The sequence below is a fragment of the Cibotium barometz genome, chromosome 56 (assembly GCF_041138505.1).
Source record: "Cibotium barometz isolate CiBa-2024 chromosome 56, ASM4113850v1, whole genome shotgun sequence".
Classification (NCBI taxonomy): Eukaryota; Viridiplantae; Streptophyta; class Polypodiopsida; order Cyatheales; family Cibotiaceae; genus Cibotium; species Cibotium barometz.
The window spans coordinates 33,961,928-33,985,941 of NC_141101.1; the positions used below are offsets into that span (position 1 = coordinate 33,961,928).

Here is a 24,014-nt window from a genome sequence, read left to right on the forward strand (position 1 = left end):
ACCTAGAGGCCTCAATAGATTGAACGTAAATGCAATAAGCATAGAGAGAGATAAGCTATGCAGAGATGAGAGAGAAAACATTAGGGGACTACAATGAGTAAAAGGAGGGAGAGTTGTTGTGTGTGGAAAGGAGTCAGGATAGCAAGACTCAGTGGGGCCTAGCTCACTTCGCTTTATTGCCACAAAGCCCCCATGCTTGATGCATAGCCCTGCAAGCTCAAGAGCCTTGTGTACAAGGCCACCCAAGGGGGCTGCTGATGCAACTCAGGCATACATCAAGGAGAGAAATCCATGCTTGGAGCCATCACCTCTACGCTGCAATGTCTCAACCTCTACAACAAGGTCACCCCCAAATGGCCTTGTCCTCTACACTGGCACTATTGCCACCAAGGGTGGCAAAGAAAGAGCTTGTAGCTCTATTTGGGTGAGGGAAGAAGGCTGCATAGCAGGGAAGCTGCACGGAGATAATAATAAAAATAAAAAATAAAAATTGAATTATTGTAGAGGCTAACGGTCGTTAGATGAACGGAGCACATTCAGGGGTGCGCATATGTATCAAGGGAGATGGAGCAAATGATTCCAATTGTAACGTGTTAGAACTTAGGAGCTAGTTATTGGAGCTCATCATGGAGAGGAGGTGGGCTGTCAAAGTGGCATCAACAACCAAAAGGGCCAACTCTATCCAGCTCAGAGGGAAGTAGTGCTAGCACAATAGGAGAGGTGGGGGAAGAGGTCAATGTGGTGGTAGCAGTGCAAAAGGTGGGTAGAGCAATGGAGAAGAGGACCTCTTTGTGTGTGGCAAGGTGGATCATTGGAGAAGAGGACCTCTTTGTGTGTGGCAAGGTGGATCATTGGAGAAGAGGACATGTGTGTGCGCGTGGTAGAGCTCGGTGTTGTGGTGGGTTGCATTGCAAAAGGTAGGTGGAGCGGTGGAGAAGAGGACATGTGTCACGTGTGTGGCTCGTCAGGAAGAGAAAGAGGTCGCCATTGTTGAATCTTCACCATGATACACATGCAAGGCTTTATTTACCTTGGGTAGCCTAACATCCTTGCAAAAAAGTAAGCAACAATAGAAGGCCATGTGGCAACATAATAAAATAAAAAGAAACGCTAAAAAAGGAAGGTAAAAACACACTTTTATTTAGAAGGGAGAGAAGAAGCACCAGCGCAAGGAAAGCAACTCATAGCATAGGCACATCTCCACCTACAATCTCTTCTTCTTCGCATACTAATCAAGTAGATATTAACCCAAAATCACCATAGCCAGTAGCATAGCCAGCAGGATTCTCTTCTAAATAACATCAATTCTCACCCACCCCCTTCTCTTTTGCAGCTAACTCTTTAGACCCTAATGCTCATGAATTCATCCCCATCACCCCTTCTTTCTCATCTACCTCCTACTTAGCTCTTTACTTGCAAAAAACGCAAACTAGAATGGTTTGTCTCGAGAAGTTATGAGAGAGGTAGAAGGGCAACTATAGCATTATTAGGTGCTCGTGTGAGTGACCAAAGAGCCATGCCACCTTTAGATGGCTCATATATCAAGGGAAGATCCAGCTCTAATTGAAGCAATCCTTTGCACCCTTCTTGGATAGGGTATAATCGTTTTAGAGGATTGGCAAATGGTACTTTAGAGGACCGTGATATGTACGCCAAGTGTGGTGCTCTCGCCAAAGCACCACACTTTGCGATGTTGTACATATCTTGTAATCAGTGCACTCCAAGAGGCAACACCTCGAGAAAGAAGCTCCTCAAGCATGCCCTCTTTAGGATGATTAGCTATTTGATTAAGCTGCCTTAATAGCCAGCAGGAGAAGCTTTGCCTGCATCTTAATTTTGTTCCTAATTTTTGGAAGTTTTTTTTTCAGATTACAGCTTTGGTTACGACGTCGAAGATAACTCATGCGCACCGACAATGATTATAGCTTTACATTAATCAATGATCGTGAACAATATCATAAAGACTCGTCACATCATCAACTTCAATATTGCATGCTGACAAATTCAGATGTGCTAACCAATTTGTAATTATCCTTTTTGCGAGGTACTTCAAAATGTCCATCGTTCATAAGCATAGGCGTGTAATTCATTGATAGCGGACGTGCCTCTAGCACCCTTTCTAAGTATGTTTTAAGTCTCATGTTCGTTCAATCACTTCATGGTTGTTCGAGCAAACTCTACGCAGATAAAGCTACCCAAGCATTCTAGTTAGTTGTTGAGCCTTTCACTTGGTGGGGTCATCCACTTCATTAGGTGTTCTCAAGCGTAAGAAGAAGTTACGAGAAGACCCCTTTTTAGGGAAATGCCATAGTGACAAAAGCATCCGAAGTGTGAGGCTTGAGCGCTGCAAGTTGCATACAATAATAATCGGGGGCACACACAGTGGGGCGTAGAGTGTAGACCGCAGAGCAAAGCAAATCAGGCAATGAAGCCTAGACCACGCTCATGAGTCATGGGTAAAGCGTGGGAGCACGTTCGGAACTACAATAGTGCAAAGAATACCAGAGAAATAGTAAACGACGGTGTACTAAAAAGTAACGGAAGTAAAGATGAACGCGGCGTTCTCTGAGAAAGCCAACGCGTATGTTTGGCGTGTCCTCTGCGCGGGAGCCCCGGCCCCCGACTGATGAATCCATTAAGTTCTATGAATGAATGCGGCTAATTTTATGCTTCTTGCACAGTATTGTTACCGACCTCTTCTCTCTTTTTTCTAAGGCCGCATCTCCAGATCCATTCATTACCATAATTATCATTTTCTTCTAGCTTGCGGTCATTTATGCAGGATAAACCGACTCTGGATCGATTGATTGAAACCTCTTTGAGCGAGCCGTATTGGATTCATTTGTCTAGCCTTTTGTTGCAATAATCCTTTTCGGTGCAGTCGTGGAGAGAAGCTTCTTGAGATCCCGCGTAGGCGGCTTTGAAATTGTAAGAACGTCTCTTATTAATTCCCCATCATGGCATCTTGACTGGCTCTTTTGAGTAACGAGTTAGCTGTGTCCTGTGTTTAATTGGTGGTGCGTTCCATAATTTTATAAGGAACAAGATTTTAGTTCTAGTGCAGGTGGTTCAGACCTGGGTTTTTGTTAATGAGGGTTAGATCTGGGTTTTTGTTAATGAAGGTTAGCGCTTCAAATGTGACAGTGCTGAAGCAAGGTTATATGAGTAGGTATCCTCATTTCACCAGACTTAAGAGATGTGTGTGTGTGTGTGTGCACTGTGTGTGCGAGAGAGAGAGAGAGAGAGAGAGAGAGAGAGAGAGAGAGGAGGGAGAGAGTTCTGCACCGTTTTCAATAGTCTTACGGTTTGCTATGTTTTCTGAAGTATGTATGTTAATCTGCAAGTGATGAGCTTTGTGTTGAGTTGAGTGGTGTATTTACTGTTGCAGTTCTGTAGAGCCAAACGCTAACCATGACTTTGCTAAGCCCCAACCACAACTATGCCGCGGACGAATGTATTGCCCAGATTCCACATCACCACATTCCTACTGCAGAGGAAAAGCTGCGGGCATCTGAGGGCTTCGACAAGAGCGTCCTTGTGGCCGCCCATATGGCCGCCCTTCACGACGCCTATATCATGGAGATGGCCTCCCACCCTGTTAACGCGGTGACCATCAAGCCGTCCAGCCCAACTTCCAGTGTGGGCGGACTCAAACCTTCCACATTAAAGCAGCTGAAGATCGGCAAGGTTCACCGCAAGCGTGTTTTGCATGGAAACCTCTGCGTGAAGACCCTCTGCACCAAAGGCCTCAATGGGCTGGTGGTTGTGAATGTTTTTGAAGACGAAGAGGGTAATGCTACGCCCATACACTTGAGCAATTCCATGGAGGGTAACGGTGGGTCTGCCCAAGCCCAGCGCCTGTACCCCCAAGGTTCTAAGGTTGCTGTGAAAGAGCCCTACCTCACTCGCTTGCCTGATGGAGAGGTGGTTTTACTGGTGGAGAAGACCACCGATCTTGTGTTTCTCTGGGTGCCTGATTATGTGGAGGAGTCCGAGATTGCCAATGGGGATACAGAAGGCCACGGATCGCATGAGAATGATGCCGATGAGAGGCCAGTTGGGAGAGATGCATTTGCAATGGATAAGGGGAGTGAGCAGGATGGTTTCCCTGATGGTGGAGACGATGCGGCTGCTGCAGAAGACAAGGTTGGAGAGGTGGATTCGGTGGAGAATGTTAAAGGTACTGATGATTACAAAGAGGATGTTGTAGAGGAGGAGGTGAGGGGAGTGAGCGCCAGCAGGGAGCTGAAGTTTGAGGATATGAAGGAGATGGGTGGAGGTAATGGTGATGGTGAAGGGGAAGGAGAAGGGGAAGCTGGTGTAGAGGAGGCAGACAAAGGGTTGGATGAGCAAGGAGGGAATGTAAGCAGAGAGTTCAGCTTGGAAGATGTGTGGGCTATGCCCAATGGGAGACAGCAAAGAGTGCAAGAGGCAGATGTAGCGGAGGAGGGGCAAGGGAAAGAAGAGAAAGAGGAGGAAGTGGCGGAGATGCATGAAATGGAACTGAGTGGCGGGGAAAATGGACAAGAAGGAGAGGTGAAATTGGAGGAGCAAAAGGTTGATGACCCTTGGGAGACGGCGGCGAGTCTCCGGGCAAAAGGCAACGCGCATTTCGCTCGAGCAGAGTTCGGGAAGGCGGCGGACATATACACACGGGCGGTCGAGAAGGCTCGCTTAGTTGGACAGAAGGCGGAGGAGGTACTCAGCATGTCCAACCGAGCAGAGGTGTGGCTCCGGCTGGCGCGCAACCAGAAGGCTCTGGAGGATGCAAAGGCGGCAATCCAACTACTAGAGGAGGGCGGCGGCAGTGCTGAAGCTGGGCTGGCTCTGGCCAAGGCGCTATTCAGGCAGGGCCGGGCCTTGATGGGTTTGCACAAGTTTGAGGAGGCGATGAGCGTCCTGCAGCTGGTTCTGGTGAAAACGCCGTCGGACCGCCAGCTACGCGAGGCTGCGATGAAATGCAGAGATCGGCTGCAGCACGCGCTGAAGCCCGGCAAGCGGCAACGCAACCGCAAAAAGAAGAGCATTATCTAATGCTCTTCTTCTTAGAGAACTTTTGTTTCTCTTTCGCTCTCTAATGTTTTTAAGAGGACTGTGGGGCTTTCAATCAACATAACGAATCACGACCTTTCATTAGAATGTCACAAAATATTGGTTAGCTCGGACTGGTTGTCTTTCTTTGCTCATCTTTCTAATTACTCTCGCTGTTCATCTAGAGCAAGGGTTTTTTATGTCGATGCTCATATAATGTTGTCTAGTTTTGAGCCTGTGGTGTGTCCAAAACATCCCCAACGGAACGCATTTGCTTCTCTACAATGGATTTCACATAAGTACGAGAGAGTTACATACCATATGTAGTGCCGAAGCTTGGACCCAAGAACTGTTGGAGAAGCCATAAGCATCAAGGCTGCATGCTCGCTAATGGGTTCCTTTTGTTACTTTTTGTCACATAGCTTCTAATTCTGACATCGAAATCGAATGGAATTAGCACCACTGTGAAGAAAATACATAGCTTTTGTTACTTTTTGTTACATAGCTTCTAATTCTGACATTGAAACTGAATGGAATCAGCACCATTGTGAAGAAAATAAAATCTAATGTAAAAATTATATGGAATCACTCTTCGATGCTCAAGTGATGTGCAGAAGACCCGAGAGGGGTGGTTGCAATGGCGTCTTTGAGAGAGGAAAAGAGTGGTAAGTGGTCGGACCAGCATGCGAGCCTCAGGACTAAGTGCCACGGGGTCTTAAAGACCCTTGTCAAGTGATATCAATGGATGGCATTGATCAAAATTGTGACGCTTTTTTTGGACTGTCAGATAAAGTAAACTAGGGCCAGTAAATGAGGGGTGAAAAACATAGAATATAATGGCTTGAAACCACATGGTTTCGTTGCTTGAAGGTATAATGGTGTAGTGCTAAGATGTTTTCAATGGTGACCCAAGGTCTGGAGTTGAAATCCTCTTTTGCACATAACATCTTGCTTTAAAATTTTCTAAATCCTAAACCCAAATTCACCTTCATTCTATGATGTAAACTAGGAAGTAAACTACGCTCGCTTAGTAAACTATGATCGCTTAATAAACTATGTCCCTTTAGTAAACTAGGAACTAAACTATGATCGCTTAGTAACCTAGTTTAATGGGCCTAGTTTACTTTATTCGACGGCCCAAAAAAGGTGTTGCGATTTTTGATCAATGCCATCCATTAATGTCACATGACAAGGGTCTTTAAGACCCCGTTGGCACTTAGTCTTGAGGGCATGCAAGAGAGAGAGAGAGAGACAGAGAGAAGGCCTCGAACTCTCTCGGTGGTTGAAAATGACAAGAGAGACCGACCACCTTGGTCCGACGCTTTTGTGGGGCATCTACAGTGGGGCCCAACGCTCGAGCTCACAGAACTCACTGTCTGGCCAACGGGATCAAGGGAATGCTCAAGTCTAAAAGCTTCTAGTGCCATGCTCGATGAATGACTTTGGTCCATGTGTACTCCTCGATCTTTTTCCTTGATGGTAAACTGCACTTTCGATCAAAGCCATCCTTTCACGTGCGAGGAAGACCTCCTCTGGCCAAGTCACTTTTTCGATTGGACGAAGTTAGCCGGAGATGGCCATGTGCACAGGCTAGTGAAAGAGTCTGGGAAGCTAGGCAAATATCATAACCTGTAAATTTTCTATTTTTGCAAATGTGTCTTTAACAAGATTTAGTTATTTTTACCCAATGCATATTGTTAGCTATTAATTTGCTCTTTATTAAATACAACTTTCTTCCTCTCCACGTGGTCAAACGAGAGGGAGAAAAGGGGGTAGCAAGAAAGGATGATTTGAAATTTGAAATAAAGGTATAATTTTTCATGCCTGGCTTGTTGATTGTAGCAATGCCTAGGTCGTCTATTTGTTGTTTCTCATTGTCTTTACCAAAGAATATCCTATTTTAATAATGAATAAATGCTCTTATCTACTATTAATTAATGGAGGTAACTGGCCCCAACCTCATCAAAGGTCAAATCCCTCGTTTTCTATACACTTGGAGACACTATATGCCAAGCATGAATCCTCCTTTCTCTCCTCCTCATAGTTAAGAATGATTAAACCCTTAGTGCAACCTTCAATTTAGTTACATGTTAAATTAGTGGCCCAAAACTTTTGGTTCTCTATTGGTACATGGAGAAACAATTGTGCGACATCTATGCTTCTAGTGTAAGAAAGTGCTTTTAGGCTATTTCTAGTAATGAGGCCAAGGCCATGAGCTTGAGGGGGGGGCTTCCAAAGTATGGAGGACATTAATAAGTGGTAGTGCGTAAAAGTAAGAGGTATAAAGGCCAACTAAGGGTGCTAACCAAAGGAATAATAATTTTACTAATCAAATCAAGATTTCAAGCTTTCTTGGCCTTTCTTGGCTATGGTGATCTCTCCCATATAAGAGATAGAGTGTAGACTCCTCATGATCCAAACCATGTAAACTCTGGTCAATGAGTATTATATTTCTTTCTTTTGGATTTGTTTCCTTTCATTGGTATCAGAGCTTTCTCTTTGATCTTGGTCTTTCTGTTGGACTTGTTTCCCTTCATTGGTATTAGAGCTTTCTCTTTGATCTTGGTCTAGGTCTAGGGTTTATGCGAGTAAGCTATTGATCTTGGTTAGGTTAGGTTTTGTTTTGTTTGCCTCAGTATCACAGGCTATCAATAAGCTTGTTGATCTCTTCCTTAATAATTTATAGTACTTGAGATTCATAGGATAGGGTCGTTGTAGGTCTAGCATTTGGTACCATGGGGATTGTGTGTTGTATAACCTCAATGGGTACTCTCTTCATGTCATGGTAAGTCCATGCAAAGTAATACTTATATTTCTTGAGGAGAGCAATGATTTCTACTTGACTCTGGATGGGTCTTTTGCTATAAAGACTGGTTTAGGGTCTTTCCAAGGTTTAGCCAAGTCTACTTCTTTTACTTCAGTCGGGCATCGTAGACGACTCCTACCTCACTTGGTGGTTTTTGTGTGGCATTATTAAACACTAACTTGTATTTCCCCAATTATAAAAGATTTATAGTGCTTTAGCATAGTGTGCAGGTTAGGTGTTGGCTTATGATCTTCTTTGATTACTTTAGCTACAGCTTCTACTTTCTTCTCTTTTTGGGCTAGCTCTCTATTTTTCTTTTGCCTAGCTAAAGAACTAAGATTTGGTTTGTCATCCATATCCATTTTAGCTATTAACTTAGTGGGAGGAGAGTAGCCATACATAACTTTTTATAATTCCTCCCCCCAATTGTTAATAAACTAGCGATGTGCATCAAATGTACCAACATACTGTAGCCATTGGGTAGTAGTTGTCTGTTCTTGGAGCCTTTTATGATGATTGGTTGCATAATGCTTTCGTCTCTTCCATTTTTTGAGACATTCCTTGGTTTTTTGAGAATACTCATTCTTTTCTTTAGATTGGGACACAATCTTGGTTCCATAGCTACTAGTCTCTATTTCAGTTTCATTTTCCAAGGTTTCTTTCGATATTGTCGTTTGTGTTTTATTCTACAGAGTTGTGTGGCTTTTAGTTTCCATTTCAAACTCATCATCATAGGTGCTTGTGTTAGAATCATCCCATGTGAATTCAAGCTCAATATCCAATGCCTTCAATATCAGAGTGTGTAGAGTACGAACATTCGTAATGGTACAATTTTGGGAGTTCTTCACCATTAGCAGTAGCAGAGCAGGTGTAAACCTTGTAGACCCTCTTGTTCCTGAGCTATCAATTATGGCCATCATGTGTATCCAATTTAGATCATTTTCAGGTTCTATGGCTTGTTTTTTAGCATCATTGTAGGGTGGGTCCTTTTCTACATCAGTCTCTTCTTTGGAGGTATAACAATATTTCAATGGGACCGAATGAATGGTGGTGTCGAAATGACTTTCAATTAATTCTCCATTATCTATAGGATGTATGCAGCCGGTGACAAGATCAACCTTGATGATTGAATTATTGACTTGGAGGTAGACATGGTTCTTAGACCAGTCATGTACCAACTTGGCTTCTTGCATAAAAGCACATCCTAAGATCATTTAAATGATTTAGGTTGTTTGGAAAAGTCCATAACAATGAAAGTATGTTTAACTCAATGTTCAAGTACCTTGATCTTAAGATCTCGCAAATAACCTGATAAGTTTGGCAACTATTCCATCAGCCATCTTGACAATAATATTGTGGCTTGGCCATCTTTTCCTAGTATTTTTTTTTGGTAATTATGCTTAGTACCATGCCTCTATCTAGGACTCCCATTATTGTAATGCCTTTGACTAGTAGTGTACTTAGCATTTTCTTCATCCACTGGGGGTTTTGATTCAGCATAAGTCGATGTATTTCCATCATGAAGAAGTGTGTGATGGGTTCAAGGTCAACCTCTTACTCTTGGTAATCAGTAGACTCTTCAAAGCTTACTTGATTAAGTGGCGTAACCCTTGGTGATGGTGGCAGGATCAACCTTATGAAAAACTTGTATTCCTCGAGGAGGTCTTAACCCGTGGAAACGCTCTTTAATGGAACCCTCTCTCTGGGTGTTCGCAATCAAGAAACCACAGGTTTCGCTTGGTGGGCCGGTAACACCCGACTCATCAATCTGTCTGGTAAATTACTTGGTGCCCACGTGGCTCATGTCCTAAAACTAGTGGAGGTAATGGCATGTTCAACACATTGTTCACGCTCTTATATACAAGTTGTTGTGCAGGATGCTCAACAATGGCCTGATTTGTTATGGGTAGGTACTAGGGCTAATGTTTGTGGTGGTGTTGGCAATGCTAGCTATGGTTTGGTTATGTTGCAATAGCCTTTAAACGGGTTTGAAAATATTGGGCTTTGCGACCATAGCACCCATAGAAGCCACAATTACCAGTACTGAAGATCTCTCCTTGGGTACATATATACATTGGAAAGAGCTTTGTTGGTCTTTATTTCCTCTTGCATAGCTTTTGAGAAGCTCCGCTAAGTACTACCTTTAGCTATAGATTTTGCAGTTGTGGTGCTACGACTACTGGGTATTGATGCAGCATACTTAGAATATGAAGCTCTAATTCCCTCTATCAGATTATCCTAATGGCATTAGCTGTGACCATCCCACAGGGTGATACCTCTAATGACCAAGCCACTATAGATATCCTCCATGCTTAAATCCATAGATAAATTGCTCAAGCAATTTAAGAAGCACTCATGTAGTGCACAACGAGAGTTCAAATGAATTGATTATTTAAGAAGCACTCATGTAGTGCACAACGAGAGTTCAAATGCTTAAGTCGGCTAATAAAATCTCTCACTAAATCTTCTTCTGCTCTCTCATCTTTGTGTAGCTATGAAGCTACCCTTCATAAGGCTTCTTCATGTATAAAGTGCTTTAGGAATAACCTTCTAAGCCCCATAAAGTTCAGATGCTCTTAGGATTCGATTCCAATCACTAGCCTTGCATTTAGTGTAAGGCTAAAGGCATTGGTCTTTGCAAGCATATTCCTCTTGTCTAGGGCTTCACAAACTTGATCAAAAATTTTAAGGTGTCTTCTAGGATTGCCCTCTCCATTAAGCCTATACGTGAGCTTCACAATTTGTGCAACCTTTCCAGAGCTACTATGTATGTTATCTCTCATGATAGGTGCCATACTCTCATCCACTACTCTCTCTAATGCTTGTTGGATTAGTTGGTAGTGCACCAGGTAGAGCAATTGATACAATGCAAGTGTAGCATGTGGTATGAAGGGTGCTTGCTACCTATGGACGTAGTGGCATGAATCTTGATAGAGTAACATCATTCTGATAAGTGGAGGGTTGTACAAAATCTCCAATGGGTGTTGATGAAATATGGGCTAATGGTGCCAATGGTCTAGTTTTTTGCAAAGATATCCCCCTTTCTCTCGGGTGTATTTTTGGTAATGGCAAAGTAGAGGAAGGTGCGAAGAATGGAGGATATGGAGTGAAGACTCCTCCGGTGGCCCTGGGAGGTGATATAAATGTATTAATTAGGTTTGGGGCAATGATTGTGGGGGTACCAACAGTGACCATGGTTTTCCACAGTTGTGATTGAGGGCATGAGATTAATAGGTAACATTGTGGGGTTTGATCATGGGTGCTGTTATGAGTGGTGTAGTACTCAGCAAAGCACCAAAGGTTTTGGAATGGTGCTAGCAATATCTTATGTAGGCACATCTCTACAGTTTAGAAACATGATCAAGCTTGTAGGTTCTTGGATTCCCATGTAAACTTGTGGAATGAAAAATAGAACTTAGTCTATGGTGTGGCCAAGTGTCACTACATATGTGGGATTGCCCGGGCTTATCGGTGGTGTCACTATCTCGCTTAGGGTACAACCCCATGTGTCATAGGATGTCGAGAGGGATGGTGATTCCATGTATCAGCCTCTCTTGATCCACCGTAGCATGAATACACTCCACGACCATTCGAAGATGCTCTTCCTCGTCTGTTGGTAGTAGAGGCAGCAATAGTTTGGCAGTATAGACGAGGCTTGTAGTAGCCAGGTCCATTAGGGTTTTGTAAGTCGCATCAAATTTATAATTCTCAGTTTGCAATAGTGTATCTCAGAATCTTTGGGTGTGTCCTTAGAGTTGACCTGAACTCCTTCATCACACCAGTTTGATATGCTGCATGGGTATGTCCACCAGAGGCTGCAGCCAAAGCCGAACCTTTGAAGTAATTAGTCATACTGTTAATCAGGATAGTGGCTGGTCTTACGTTCATTGTTTGAGAGAGATTTTTTCGCCCTAGGTCTTGTAGTCCTTCCATTGATCCAAGATCAGAGGAAGTGTTGCTATCTGAGAGTCTTAGGCCTTACATCATGTTGAACTGAGTCCCTAAAGAAGGTCCCGAGCCAAGGGTGGGCTGGTAGGAGCCTAGTTGGGTGGAAGCACTTTCCTTTAAATCCGTCTCTAAAACGCGCCCAAATCATAGCTGCATGCCATTTACACTATTTTAGGACTAAGGGGATATCCCATATATGTTTTTGTTTAGAGACACCTAAAATCGACTTTGGACAAACTTGGGCAACACTAATATATATAAATATATATACAAACTTGGGCAACACTAATATATATATATATATATATATATATATATATATATATATATATTAGTGTTGCCCAAGTTTGTCCAAAGTCGATTTTAGGTGTCTCTAAACAATACTATAGGTAAGAAAGGACAGTTTTTTTGAGCCCCATAGCTATGTGTTAGTTCCTATAGTTAAGGAGGGTCCCTTAACTATGGGAATTTGTTTGGGTCATACACAAGTTATGTCAAAATGATCGAATGGCCTAAAACATGTATTTAGCAAGTTTTTTTTTGGGCGGTAACTATTTCTAAATTTAAAAAAAAACATATAAAAAATGTAAAAATTACATAAATGGTGAAAGAATTAGGGGATTAAGGGTAAGAAGCAAAATAACAATAGCAAGAATCATACAAAGTGCAAAAACCAACATAAAATGCATCAACAATCCGCAAATAGAAATGATTTTCCTACTCTAATATTTCCTTAGCATAACCTTGTTACTGTTTGAAATAGTAATAACACACAAGCATTTAAGATGCAATGGGTGGCTAAGCAGTGGAGCTTTCCCCCAATAGTGACACCAATTATTACGGATGTCTGTAACACCCTAGGAAAGGTGTCTCTTCTAACACCAATTATTATGGGTGTCTCTAACACCCTAGGAAAGGTGCAGATGCACTACCAATGTCAGGGGGAATTACTAAACTACCATTAGAAGCACACAAGAACTCAACCGAGCAACCAATATACCATGGCATTGGCTATAATACACCATCGTGGTATGTCACTTACCTCATGAACATTTGAATTCCTTGATCCTTATAGGAAGTGTTGTCGCTTTTGCAATGGCGCATACGAGAGCTTGACCTCTGCGTTACTGCTCACACATAAGAGAGGCTCCACCCTCCTTACAACTCGATTTTTCACTCACACATACACTCACACACGTGCATATAAGCACACTAGATCTCAAATCAAGCAAGGCAAGTGATAGGCAAGAAGAAGAGAGTAGAGATAAAGAGCAATTAATTGCTTAGACTAGGAGAATACAAGAGAATGAGTGGTTGGAGTTGCATTTTACCTTATCTTCTTGGTTTTTAGGGTTTACACCATTCAGAAAGCCGAAGCTAAAATTAGATCCTAGGCCCCCTAGATTGCTTATACTAGCGTAATAAACCTTATACTTAATGGTACCCTTAATTAAGCTATTCTGTGGCATGTCTTTCATATATTAGTGGTGATCGTGCATGTAAAATAACATATTACAATTTTTTAATGTGAATTCTATCTTCTGATGCCCATGGTCAAAAGAGGTGAAAATTATGGAGTGGCTGGTGTGACAACTAAAAGGTCTCTAGTGAGGGTTAATAGTGCTCATGTAGGAAATGACTGAGCAGTGGAAGGTTGGGGTAAGAAAAGATCACATAGGTTAATCGTAACTGTATCCCAGACAGGCGGGGAGTCGTCAAGGGATGTCGCTCGGCAAATCTTACCGAGGTCTTGACCAGCCTCGGTATGGTTAAAATGGTGCACTTCCGGTACGATAGGCGAGGATCGACGAAGCGGTCCCTGAGTGAAGTGCTAGGACACCTAAGTAGGATCCTAGAGGGTTCTGACTAGGTGATGCAACCACCCATTCCTAGAGTGACTCCCATGAACCAATTAACCTTGACGAAAATACGTGAGGGAGAGGAAGAAGGAATTGAGGGGGATGCTAACCACTAGAGTCCCCTAGGTCAAATTGTAAATCACTGTAATGCTCCTAAGCTTGAGGACTTGTAAGACTAGAACTTTGATTCTCCACCCAACCATCTCCCAAATGGACCCTAAACACATGGTTATATAGCCCTAAGTGATGCATGACCTTTCAACTTCAGTCCCTTGAACTTTCATTGGCTAGGCATGGCCTTTTCACTCTCCAATGCCTCCTCAACTACCCCTAGAAGGGGGTGCCTACTTATGTGGCTTTTGGGCTTCCATAGTGCACCATCTACATCCCTTTTACTTTAACCTTAATGCTTATTAACCATTGCTTTAGATATTTCCAATTTGAAATCTCCTGAACCTTATTTATATGTAAACCTTTTACATATAAATAATCTTTTCTAGTGTTTCTTGTCAGTCTCATAACATTTCCTCCCCCTTGAAAAAAAAACTTTTCGTCCTTGAAAATAAACTCAAGAAACGTTTTCTTCAATGTAGTCCCTCTTTTCGAAGTTGATCCTTTTTGGTCTATCTTTCCACTTTACTAAACATTCTTTAAACACAAAATGCCTAGTTTTTTTTCTCGATATTCAAAAATCTTTTCAGGCTCATGTGGAAGAATAGGTGGTAAAATCAACTATTGCTTCTTTTCCAATGATGTTCATTGTTTCCCATCTTGCGTTTCAGTCTATTAATATGAAACACAGGATGCACTCTGGATCCTTTCGGTAAAGCTAGCTTGCAAGCTACACTTTCAAATTTTTTAAGTATTGTATAAGAACCACAATACCTTGGACTTAACTTTGAAACTTTTCCACTTTTTAAAGTTTCTGACTTTTCAAAAACTTTTACATAGACTAAATCACCTTTCTCAAAATTAATTGGTCTTCTTTTAACTTTCTCATAACTAATAGAACGATCTTGCGCTCTTTTAACATTGCTTCTTACAACGTTTAACATGTCTTGCATGTCTTTAAGAAAGTCTTTTACACTCTGCAATTTTTCTTTTTATAACCCAACTACTATGGGTGCTCTAGGTTGAAATCCATACATTAGCATGAACGGACTAAAATTGGTAGCATAATGTTTAGCACTATTATAATCGAATTCTAATAATGGAAGAAACAAAAACATACTTAAGATTAAACAACCAAGGAACTTAAGAGATAAACAAATGCAAGACTTACTCAATATGTGCTCCAATGCTTGCATTTTTTCTTGATTCTTCATTGTTTGAAATGTCCCCCTTTTATATGAGGAGAGTACAATTTGTCCTTTCTCTTGCATGTGGGATAACTCTCTAGCTCTCATTGTTTGAAATGTCCCCCTTTTATATGAGGAGAGTACAATTTGTCCTTTCTCTTGCATGTGGGATAACTCTCTAGCTCTCAGGTCACCTTAAATCTTAATACCCCCCCCCTTGATGGTGACTTGACCTATCTTTAAGGCCTAAAGGTCATCTCTAAGAGTGAGGTCCCCCCCTTGATAGAGATTTGACCTATCTTTGAGGTCTAGAGGTCTCTTCTAAGAGTGAGGTTACAAATTATTGACTATTTCTTCTACCTTGGCTACATCATCGGTGCTAGAGGGTAGAATATACAATGGTTCTAGAGAAGATTTTTGGAGCTAGAGGCATTATTTTCAGCCACAAAGTGACCATCTTCCACATAGTTGTTTTCTTGATTCTGTTTGGAGAAGCAATGTTCTTCCAAGTTCTCAATATTTCTACAAGCACTACAAATCTTTTTTGGTTTACTTTTGAAACAACCATATACAAAGATGTGACCAAGCTTGCCACAGTGATTACATCTGACAATTTTTCCAGCATATAAAGCATTTTTATTGATTCCTTGAGTGGCATTTGATGTGTTTTTGAGTTTAGACTCATGCTCAAGCAGTGACGACTCAACTTCAGTTAGAGATTTGTCAACAGTTTTTAGTGTGGATACAAGAACATCATAGGGGATTTTGTTGATGTTGTTGAGGAGAACTGCACCCTCTTCATCTTCTTTAATATTCTTCTTGATTCCCACTAGTTGTTGCTTGAGTGCCTTGAACTTGTTGATGTGAGCTGCCATTGCGTCAGATTCTTCTTTGTCCAATCTGTAAAACTACATCAAAAGGTTAATCTTGGAGCTCTTGGTTTCTCTTCCAAAGACTTTATTGAGTTCCTCCGATACCTTCTTGCAATCTTTTATCCCTGCAATGTGATGTATAACTTCATCTCCCATGCTTTGAGCTATTATGCCAAGTGCTTTGTGATTGTTGAATTGTATTAAAGTGATGTGCTATCACTATCTTCACTAGGCTCTATTAGATCCCATAGCCCTTTTCTCATTAATGTGTACATGGTTTTCATTTGCCATGTGTAAATATTATCTTCATTAAACTTATTTTGCTCTAATGTGAGCTTCTCCATGATGCACGATAAGGGGGTCTTACGAATACTGTCGACAGTGTCTATCCCTTTTACAATATACGATGATGCTCAAACTAGTGCTTGATGTTAATGCAAGGAGTGTGATTGTTCAAGAAGAAATAGCATCATGTGAACAAGGCTTTAGGGAGGTTGGAGTGTGAATGCATCTTTAAGGACCTTATCTTTTTAAAGAAAAAGAAAAAGAAAATATGAAGCCCAAAAGAACGCAAGTGGTGGCCAACAGTTCGGAGTTGAATTGAAGGTACAGTGCCAAGCGCCGATTGCTGCTTGTTCTGCGAAAAGACGATGTCTGCAGACAGTCGTTTGTGGTGTCTATAGCTGCTATTTGTGGCGCCTTCAGTAGTTGCCTACAATAGCTGTCTGTAGCAGCCGTTTGTGAATCATTGTTTTACCTTGGCTCGTCTACCAGCAGTGCTACTCTCGAGTTGGCATGCTGCTCTTTGTGATTATCACCCCCCCACAGATTGTTGAGTGGGAAGATGATGCTGCCGCTTTCTTTCTCTACCTTACTTTCTTCTATTGCTAAACCTATCACTGCTCAATGCAAGGTATCAATGCCTACTAGACTATCATGCTCGAAGGATACACTACACCAATGCTACTACCTAGATGCCCTAATTCCACCTCTTCTTCTTCTTGTTATAGCAGTGCTTCTCTTCTTGGCACCACTTCCAAAAAAAAAAGGAAGATACCTACTTCTAAAACAAGAGCTACATGCAAGGATTACCCTACTATTGCTAGAGCTAGAGCCAACTAGGCTCAAATACTAATACAAATTTCATTTTAGATTTATTTCCTCTAATATTGTTTTGGTAGATGGCTAGAAGGAGAAAGAATATTAGGTATATTCACACGATGGAGGTCTTCAATAGGAGAGATAAAGATGGTAACTGGATCCCATATCATTTTAGTAAGCAAGCATGGGTTTTGATGCGACCCAATACTTGTGGAAATTTCAAAGTAAAGCTCAAAAATATAATAGATCCCACCAAGCAATGGAAGGTAGGATCATGGACTTTAAAAGATGTACTATTGGCACAAGTACAATCACAAAAGCTTTGGTTCAACATGTTTACATGCACAAAGAGATTCGAGTGCATACTAACAATTTGGGTGCAAAACATAAGCCTAATAGTACGTATTAACCTTTGTGTTATAGTTGATTTATATGTATTTTATCTTTTCTATCTCTATGTTTTTTTATATAAGTCCTGAAAAGACTCTTAATGCAAGCATTTTTGTTATGCATCTTTATACCCATCTACATTGCATGAATGGTAGATTGTAGAGTGCTTGAGCGGAGAGCTCAAAGTCTTTCATGTAGAGATAGACCCTTTGATAATATGAGTGCTAGAGCGAGTGGGTATATTTTTTATGACTCTCTATGTTTTAGAAGGAGCAAGTAGTTTTGGTAGATTGGAATACATCCCACTACCACCATTGTCTAGCTATGAATGGTGCAATCCTAGCTGAGCGATGTCAGATGCGTGTAGGGTTAAAAGTAAAACATATATTCTTGGTTCCATGAAACCCTCCACAAGCTCTAAGTATGTTCACCTTAGTTGGTTCATTCCCTTCAAAATGTTTGCACACTTTTTTGGGTCTTTCAAAGTGGTAAAGAAAACCAAGATCACCTATCAATGCAAGTGTCCATCTGAAGACCTCGGGGGGGTCACTATATGTAGAATACCCCTATCACGTGCGTTCAAGGCCTATATTTTAAGTCCTTTATCTGTGAATTTTTTTATCCATATAATATCCCCTTTTCTTTATGAATCTGTAATTTTTTTTGAAAAAATTTTGAATCATACCCCTATGTAAATATATTTTTGTAAGTTTCATAAATTAAAAATATGCTTCTGTTGAACGCACGTGATATTTACATTTTTTTGTGAGTGACCCCCCCGAGCTGAAGACTAGATGACTCAGTTCTGGGGTGAGATATGGTCTCTAAAGAGAACTCACCATGATGACATCATTGAGTGTCATGTTACTCCATCATATATTACATTTAGGTAAGATTGAGGTGTAGTTGTCAATTGATCAATTTTATTATTGCTTATCGGTGTTCTTGATTTTTACTAACAAGTACTTCATTGCAAGACAAACATTGTGCGTCCACTTTAGATATAGGAGGTGGAAACTTCTACGAGGGAAGTGGCTCAGCTTAGACCAAGACATGCGAGATGGCACACATTCACAACTTATTGATGTGATTATTCTTTGGGAGGGTCATAACCCTCTTAGCATTAATGTAGAGAGTCATTGGCCCCTTAGTTTCTTAAGACAAGAAATCATGTTGATGTCCTCAAAGCCTCCTTGTAATTTTTATTTTAAGTTGGATGGCAAGAAGTTAGGAACTCGTAGTAGTGAGAAATGTAACTAATGCGTTTCTGCACACATCCTCGAGATTGTGGAGTCAATGTAATTCTTTTCTTCAGATGAATATAAAGATTTTTTTCTTTTAGTTTACTATATCTGAAACATGTCTTTCTCTGTGATAGTCACCCCTTTGCATATGGACAGCGGCACCAAAAAATATCTACCACAAGTAGACCTCTGCAGCCTTTTGTAGTGCCTCCATGGCCACAAATGTCCACCGGGTTGGATGTCCACTAGTTGCACGAGCCTAGAATCACATGTTCCCCATTGATATCTTGCATGATCTCCCAAACCAACCATTGGAAATTTGGGATGAGAAGGGCAACCGAGTACTTCCTAATTTCTCGTAGAGCCACGGTTCTCATCCTCCACCTATGCTTGTGATATTGTTGCGGTGTGGCGGGGGGTGCTCCCCACCTCTCTTTAGGAGGCCAGCCTTCGCATATAGTTTGTTTCATGCGAGCCATGTGCTTGAAGGTGAGAGAAGATAATGAGAGAAATGAAGTGAAAATGAGGTAGTCACATACTTAACGCTATTATGAATTTACTAAAATTTATTATGATAATAATTAATAATTACAAAAAAAATATTTTTTTGCTCAAAATGCTATGAAACTTGACCTCTACATCCATTTAGGTGAGAAAATGCATATAAAAAACATGGGCTTCAACAAGGGCCTGTAGCCTCCCCTTGTCCAAAGACTCACGGGGGGGGGGGGGGGGGGGGGGTATTTTTGAAAAAAACAAGCCCCTTCACATGAGCCTTGGAACAAGGGTCACATTTCATAGCATTTTGAGCAATAAAAATATTTTTTCCAATGGTAAAATATTATCATAATAAATTCATAATGGTAATAAACTCATAATGGACATGGATACATCAATTTCTCTAGCATTCTAAACATAGTTCTTCTCGCAAAAAATTTATCAAAGTAAATTCAAAACATTATATCTTGATTTTTGAATAAATTCACTAAAAAAGTATGGCAATACGTGGGAGCCAAAGAACACATTCCATTAGAATTTTAGGATCAATTACATAGCATCTTGTAGGAGTAGTTGATAGCAACGAAACATAAGCATCAGATCACTCTTCACAGCATGTTATTGTCATGGTTGAATGTATCATTATTGTTACAGACCCTACAAACAAGATAGAGATCCTTGTTCTTGATTGTGATGCACTTAGCACGGATGGCCAAAAATCTAGGCATCATACATGAGGTCCACCACACGTAAGCTTTAGCTACCTGTTGGAGAGCAAGCATCACTACTCTGTGATGACCATCACTCCACATTACAAGCTTGATCTCTTGCAAAAAACATGTAGGACCTCTCTTATCTTGTGGTATCTCTTGTACTAACCTTTAGAAAGGTGCCTTTGGTATAATTATCTCATGTTTCCTTTAGAACTTCCTAATTTTACATAGAGCAGCAGTGCCCAGTCTCCATCTTTGCTTTTTTGCATGGTAGGACGAGTGGAAGTATATTTTTAGAGGCTTTAATTGGAGGTAGTACCTTTGGTTTTGGCAGGAGTAGCTTTGGCTTTGGCTTTGGCAGGAGTGGCTATGAAAGGAGTAGGAAGGGGAGTGATTGTCAGGCCTCAATATGCTCCTTGAATGAGGGTGAGTGACTATTTTTATTGGATGGGGTTTTCTTCAAAATGGTTGCTTTGAGCGTGCCAGCGTGCCATGTTCACACCAGCTAGAAGGAATGAAGGAAAATTGAGGAATGGAGATAATGGATAGAAGTGTCTTCATTTATATATAAGTTTTTTAACTTATTATTGTCAATATCATCATCATTCACATTTATTTACACTACTCATATTACTAAAACTTATATTTAACATTGGAAAAGTAATTTGTGTTGACATTGGATTGCTTAAAAAGTTACAACACAAAATCAACCATTTACACTAGCACTTTGCACTCAATGTTTCCATGTGCTACCTACTCTTTCTTGACTAGCTAGCCATTGTGCATGATGTTCTCTAGCCACTGAGATCTCGTATCGAGCTTTTCTTACTTCGTGCAATGCCCTCTGAATAGCTTCTGCATCATTAGATTTGAACTTTATTGATTTCTCATTGTATCGTATTTTTATTCTCATGTACCACCATTGGAATAACTATCTCATAGGGATTCATTCGACCCCCATGTGATGTTGCTTTTTGAAATCCACACCTTGCTTGCCAATGCCACTACTCGATGCCTTGTGTAGACCATATCGCCAAACTTCCTTGTTTAGCAAAATTTGCTCCATGGGCCTCAAGTATGTGCTACATTAAGAAATATAGAATCCACAATTAACCTATCAAAACTTGAATATTTGAAGTGTAATTAAATGCTGATGAATCTTATCATATAGTGTGATACAATTTGAAGTCCATGCATCTGTCACTGACTTGTAAAAATTAATCATTGCCTCTTTAAATGCAATGACATCATCCAAATTAAATGCCATATTTCACAACAGTGGTGCTCATTGTCCAATGTTATCCACACATTTGCCTTTGAGTGTCATGTATGTCCCCCATTACTTTGATCAAGGACAGCCACATGTAGTTTCTTCCATGCTTTTGCTGTGAGATTTTTTAACAAGCAATTTATGTTCTCCATTTCGAGGTGGAGAAAAAAATTTCCTTGCCTTTGCTCCCCCAAAACATGGCTTTCATGGCAAATTTCCACTCTTTCCTAACTTCTTATCATTTTTTTAAAATCTCCACTTGACCACTATGCAATCTAACCTTGGATAAAACTTTCTCTACTCTCTTACATGTTACATATGCATCTAAAGTGGGCTACATCTTGTAAGCAAAACATGCATATTCATACAATAACTTCTCTATAATCCTCACTACACAATGCAAAATGTAGAAATGGACCTCAGGAATTCGACTCATACAAAGTTATTATTTGCATGTAAATTGAAGGGCACTTCCTTCAATCCACACTTCAACATATGTGTATGAGTTAAATGCATTGGCTCACCAATTGTGTCTAAGATTTTGGCATTAAGATTTTTCATGGCTTAATTTACATGGAATGGCTTAGGCATTAACATTACACATTTCTTGTTAAAAGCACGAACTTGAACCTTGTATCCATGTGCGTGTAGAACATAGCATATGATTCATAGTTAATTCCTACCTTTTCATATATTCCACATGAGCATCTACCATTGTGAATGTGTTGCTAATGCCCTTTAAGCATTCTCTTGCAACATCATTACTAATTTTAAATTTAGGATTCGCCATTGTAGACTTTATCATATCTTTACTCAAAACTTTTGCAGTGGCATCACCAGCTACCTCATTTTTATTGGAGAACACATCTTTCATATTTACACATTGAGCATAGACCCATCAATTATATTGTCCACTCCCTTTTCTCAATTGATGCAGTGGTTTAAGCGTCCTCAAGCACTCACGTGCTTCTTTCTTGTGTGAGTTGTGGGTTTAGCAATAATAATCATCTTTTCAAGCATTGCTATCACAAACTTTGCATTTTGTCATCATGTAGTGTTTGTCCACCGTCAACAACATGCACTGCATTTTCCATAAGATGTATCACATGTTGTAGATTCTCATACTCTTTTTCTTTCTGACTAAGCGATGCTAGTAGCTGCTTGATTATAGCATCCATGTCTATCATGGTGCATTGCACATATGTATACAAACTATAAGCCTACATTGCAAGCCTTTTAGTATCACATGTTGTAGATTCTCATACTCTTTTTCTTTCTGACTAAGCGATGCTAGTAGCTGCTTGATTATAGCATCCATGTCTATCATGGTGCATTGCACATATGTATACAAACTATAAGCCTACATTGCAAGCCTTTTAGTATACCCCAATAATCCTTGGCTTCCTTCACATACATATTTTATAAAAGACGTAAGGCCACTAAATTGTGGCCGTCTTTGGGTAATTGGATCGGGTGGATAAACAGACTCTTCAACACAAAGATCAACATGCTTTTTTCTTCCATTACTCTCTTCTTGCATTAACTCGAGGTCCTTATTGTCCCTTGCTATCCTCTTGTAAAGTGGTGTATACTCAATAACTAATTGGAAGTGAATGTCTCTCTTTCTATTTTGACCTGCACCTACATCCTATAATCAATAGCAACATTCTATTAACCAATATTAGCTATACATGTTATATTTAACACATCATGACTATCATCATCTTATAATTAATAAACAGCATTCCATCGACCAACAAACATCAATATTATTTACACATTATAACTATTATTAACATATTGTAACTATTATCCTTTAATCAATAGCACAATTCTATTAACCACAAACATCAATATCTTTAACACATTGAAACTATTGTCCTATAAATAATAGCAACATTCTATTAACCAACATTAGCTATAACTATTATCTATAACACATTATAACTATTATCTTATAGTCAATAGCAACATTCTATTAACTAAATCAATATTATTTACACATTATAACTATTATCCCATGATCAAAAGCAACATTCTATTAATCCGTTAATTTCTTAAACATATCAACCTATAATCAATACCATTAATCATAATAAGATCCTCTAATCTATAACTATTAACCACTTGCACGTTATTGAACCATCATCATAATTAATAACTATAAATCATAACTACATTGTTCTCTTCTTCTTTGATTCTTGTGCAAAGACTAATTAACACAAAGATTATTGAAAGGAAAGATATCGATTTTGAACTTTTAAAATCTTAAAAAATGTGAAACATATTCTAAAGATTTTCTTTCACATGTGATTATTAAAGAGAGCCACATCTTACATGCTCCACATTTAAAGAGAAAATAGAATAGTGCTATTTTAAATATGAGGATTTTGAGGACAAGCGGTCCTAGATTCTGACATGGGACAATATTACAATAAACTAATAGGAGAATCTCTTATAAAGATATCTCCTGAATTCTAAAAGAGGAGAGAAAATGACAACATTATAACATTTTTTCGCCACTTTTCCTTGATTCATGGAAGAGAGAGAAAGCCCTTAAGGGGGAAAATGGAGAGTCCATATTTCTCCTAATATGCAAGTTTGGCATATGTTTATCTCAGTGGTGTTATTGGTGGTTATGGAACCTTTAGCAAAAGTTCCACTGCGTATCGAATGATGTTCATAAGTTTACTTTAAGGGTTTGATTTCTTTTTTGAATGTAGATGTAGTCTATGTCCCAATCATAGACCATTAGGGTCTCTCTCATAAAGGGTATGGTCTCCCAAAAATACAGTCATAGGAATTAGGAGTTAGGCTGATGTGGAAAGTTTATCACCACAAAAGAGTGGCAGAAACTTAGGCCAAAAGTTTTAATTCTCAGATTTTGCAATAGCCCCATGGGTCTTGTTGTGGCCTCATCAGCAAACTTAACTATCAGGTTGGTAACTGATGGGTTCCCCCATTGCTTTGTAATGATGCTGACT

The 24,014-nt window shown here is 40.1% G+C and overlaps 1 protein-coding gene across 1 annotated transcript; it reads left to right on the forward strand.

The window, feature by feature from the left end:
* The first annotated feature begins 2,336 nt into the window (after positions 1–2,336).
* LOC147607153 (uncharacterized) lies at positions 2,337–5,215 on the forward strand. The gene is made up of 2 exons (XM_086790939.1): positions 2,337–2,928; positions 3,389–5,215. The coding sequence occupies exon 2, from the start codon at positions 3,412–3,414 to the stop codon at positions 5,032–5,034; it is 1,623 nt and encodes a 540-aa protein (XP_086647065.1). The 5' UTR covers positions 2,337–2,928; positions 3,389–3,411; the 3' UTR covers positions 5,035–5,215.
* The last annotated feature ends 18,799 nt before the right edge of the window (positions 5,216–24,014 follow it).